This window comes from Eriocheir sinensis, chromosome 53 (genome assembly GCF_024679095.1).
Source record: "Eriocheir sinensis breed Jianghai 21 chromosome 53, ASM2467909v1, whole genome shotgun sequence".
Lineage (NCBI taxonomy): Eukaryota > Metazoa > Arthropoda > Malacostraca > Decapoda > Varunidae > Eriocheir > Eriocheir sinensis.
Genome location: NC_066561.1, coordinates 8,913,282 through 8,916,518, shown reverse-complemented (window position 1 = coordinate 8,916,518; position 3,237 = coordinate 8,913,282). Strand labels below are relative to the sequence as shown.

The 3,237-nt window shown below is 48.6% G+C and overlaps 1 protein-coding gene across 1 annotated transcript; it reads right to left on the bottom strand.

The window, feature by feature from the left end:
* Nucleotides 1–1,687, bottom strand: LOC126983122 (glutamate receptor ionotropic, delta-1-like). Its single transcript, XM_050835618.1, has 2 exons — nt 1,386–1,687; nt 1–595 (listed from the first exon to the last, which is right to left on the bottom strand). Exons 1-2 carry the CDS (start codon nt 1,669–1,671, stop codon nt 318–320), a joined length of 564 nt encoding a protein of 187 aa, XP_050691575.1. The 5' UTR covers nt 1,672–1,687; the 3' UTR covers nt 1–317.
* Nucleotides 1,688–3,237: the final 1,550 nt, after the last annotated feature.

Sequence of the window (3,237 nt, the reverse complement as noted above, 5' to 3'; positions counted from 1 at the left end):
GGCCCAACCGTTGCCGGGAAAGGGCGGGTACTTAGTGGTGCTGATATGGACAGGGATGTCGGCCGATGCTCCGCGGTGCGTGGCCAGCTGGACCCTGATGGAGTAGTAGTTGTTAAAGTACAAAAACTCCCCCGCCAACACTCTGGACGTGCCCTCCTCCGGCCCCATGGTCTGAAAGGAAAACGAGCCCTTTAGAGTCACAAGGCCGCAAGAGCTAATTTGATGAAAGTTTGGCGCATGTGCACGTTTAGAGACGTCATGTTATGTATAGATTTGGACCGTGTTAGGTATTCATGGTTCCTCAAGTAACATCTGTATCACACCTGCATGAACTTCTTCGCCACATGGAAGGCCGGGTTGGTGCTGGTGCTCAAGAAGGAATTGAACGCCCCGCTCATGCTGACCGTCCCCCACTGCCAGCCTTCATGCTGTCCACTCTTCACCATCTCCTCGATCGTGTTGATGACGGGAGACTCGCCGCCCTTGACCAGGTGCGAGATGAGGGAGGACACGTAGATGGCTCTCAGAATCAAGCAAGCGAGGAGCCACATTCCTACCAGAACCTGTGACAGAGTAAACAATATTGCACACATATCTTATTCATTGAAAACCGTACAGCTCTGATTGTGAAGTAAATATTACTAGAAAATGGTGGTCCTAGCAATAGTTGTAGCAATAGTATCCCACCGCTGCCACCAGTGTAGTGGATTTATATCCACTTCTCGAAGCACATGAGATATTGATCTAGTCGGGAGAATAAATCCTTTTCCAACCTTCCGCCCGGGATTCGAACCCGGGCCCCCGAGACGGGAGACGGACACTAGCGTCGAGCCAGTGGCTACCCCGTAATAGTAGTTCTGTCCAAAGGGCACCCCGTGACTTAGGGTCTTTTGGAGCCATTGTCCGCGTCTCGAGCCATTACGGTAGTAGTAGAAGGAGGAGTTGCAGATGTCTTAGAGAAAGGTTGAAGGACATTGGTCTAAACAGACTTGCCTGGCCCGTGGGGTTGTCCGGAGGCTCGTTGGGTCTGTCCTCCAGAAGGATCCCCCAGCTGTAGAAAAGTGCCGATCTAATATCAAAGCGACGCCCTTTGGATGCTCGGTGTCTTATTCTGAGCAGTAGCCACAGTGTCACACCCCACACATTCACGCTCACCACGGTCGCGACCCACACCCAGGCTGGGAAAAACGCATTGCCTTTGAGTGTAGAGTGTACAGCAAGAGTCTTCACACAGTTTCCACGGCAAAGTGGTCGAACATACGACTCGATCGATCATACAGGTGTTTGCAAGGCTACCATCTTAAGGTTAACAGTGTCATCTTGTGCCCCAAACTTCAATATTAGCGGCGGTCACGTGTCATGCTAATACAAAGGATGTCATGTACAGCTGCGCCACTTACTCTCAAAAGGCCTGATGAGCGATAAATACTCAGGTAGAGGCCGAGGCTTCAAGGACAAGATGACCAAGGTCTCGTCGATGTAAACCCTACCGAAGTCCACCACAGCAGCTCTTTGGGGCGTCAGAGTGAGGTCCATTGAGAAGTCCGCCTTCTCGTGCTGGAGGGTGCCTACAATACCGGTCCAGTTGCCCCCATCAGCCTCCAGCCCCCACTGGCAGTCGTCTGGCTCCTTCACGTCGTACCTGTCGACAGTAGCAATGAAGGTGGTCATATAGATAAGCGGTACACCTTTTCCTACAATTTCAAGACATCCTTTTAACAAAAAACGATCAATCTTGGCATCTTCTCTATACCTTATATGGGACCAGTGTGTTGCGGTCACTTCCGTCATTGTTTTGTCTTTTTTCGGAGAACTACACCAAGGAATCAAAAGAAAATGTGCAGAAGAAATGCCTACGTAAAGTTTAGGAACTCCGCCAGAAGGGTGATCATGTGCGTGTTGAGGGAGTCGGTGAGGCGCAGGGCACCGCTCTCCTGCCGCTTGAAACTGATGTACGGGAAGTACCCTTTGGCCACCACCCGGAACCTGTGGCCCTGGAAGCCCGCAGCGTATTCTGCGGGGAAGGAAGTTGTTGTTTTAAATGAGACTTTGTTTTAGAATACTGGTGCAAAAATGGTATATCAGATGCAGATTAAGAAATATCTTGAATCTCTCGCCGTGAAGAAATTTTTCATAGGAGGGAAGAAAATTAGTGATATAAGTAAGGGTGTTCTAGAGTTTATTCATGAAATAGATAAGAATGAATATTCTGAACAACAATTCTAGGAGGCACACACATAAGCCCTCCCTCCCCCGACAACCGCACCGGGAAACAGCAACTGGTCCCTTGCCGCCGCACCAGACCACAGGCTCTTGGGGTACAGCTTCACTATGCCCACGTCGCCTTCGTTGCAGAACAGACAGCGTCGGAACATCGCCACTCCGTCACCACGTCCTGCCGGTTAAACGCGCAAATAATTATATCAATTAAATGAAAAACTTGCATCGAACATTTTGCAGCGAGACCACGCTGCGTTGAGGCCAAAGCAATGCCTTAGTTAACACGAATTATCACAATCAATAATCTCCAGTGACTGGTGTAATATAAAGTGCTTCTCTAAACTGATTTGAGACTGTAGCAGATTTTTCCTGAGCATATACGAGAAATCATTCACTTGATAATCCAATACGTTATATCATGTGCAGTTTGCGTAATGTAAACTGCTGTAGCAAACTGATTTGGAGACTGTAACAAGATACTCCTTTATTTAGAAATCCTGAACGTTATATTTTATGCTGTCTGCGTTAAGTAACATATCTTCCATAGTCTGTCCCTTCAATGCAAAGTTAACATCACCTTCCTTGACATCCCCGTGATTCCCGCCACGCGGGGCTATGAATACCACGTGATCAGTGTTGCGGAGAGCGCGGTGGCTGACAACACTGTGCAAGGCGTCCAGGTGACCCACGACCACCAGACGCGTCTCAGGCCGCAGCCACAACACTGACGACGACAGAAACCTGCGGTGATACGCGGGGTCGGGACGGGAGGCTGACTGACAGGGCGAGGATGCTCAAACTCATCATACTCTTTAGACTTGTTTATGATGAATGGCTGTCAAATACCCTTCCGCCCACACGTTCTTATCTTATCTTATCTTATCTTAGTAACTATACAGTATCTCGAACACGCAAGTTTTATACTTGTATGTCTCAACTCTGAAGAAATTTGATATTCTGATTCCTATTTCGGGTGGCAGACACTGCAAGTTATGATGTTCTTAAAACTTGTGAAAC

Coding starts and splice junctions, on each gene's coding strand:
- LOC126983122 (XM_050835618.1), bottom strand. CDS start 1,671: ATGACCACCTTCATTGCTACTGTCGACAGGTACGACGTGAAGGAGCCA. Junction 596..1,385: donor TGAGAGTAAGTGGCGCAGCT/GTACATGACATC, acceptor TCAATGAATAAG/ATATGTGTGCAATATTGTTT.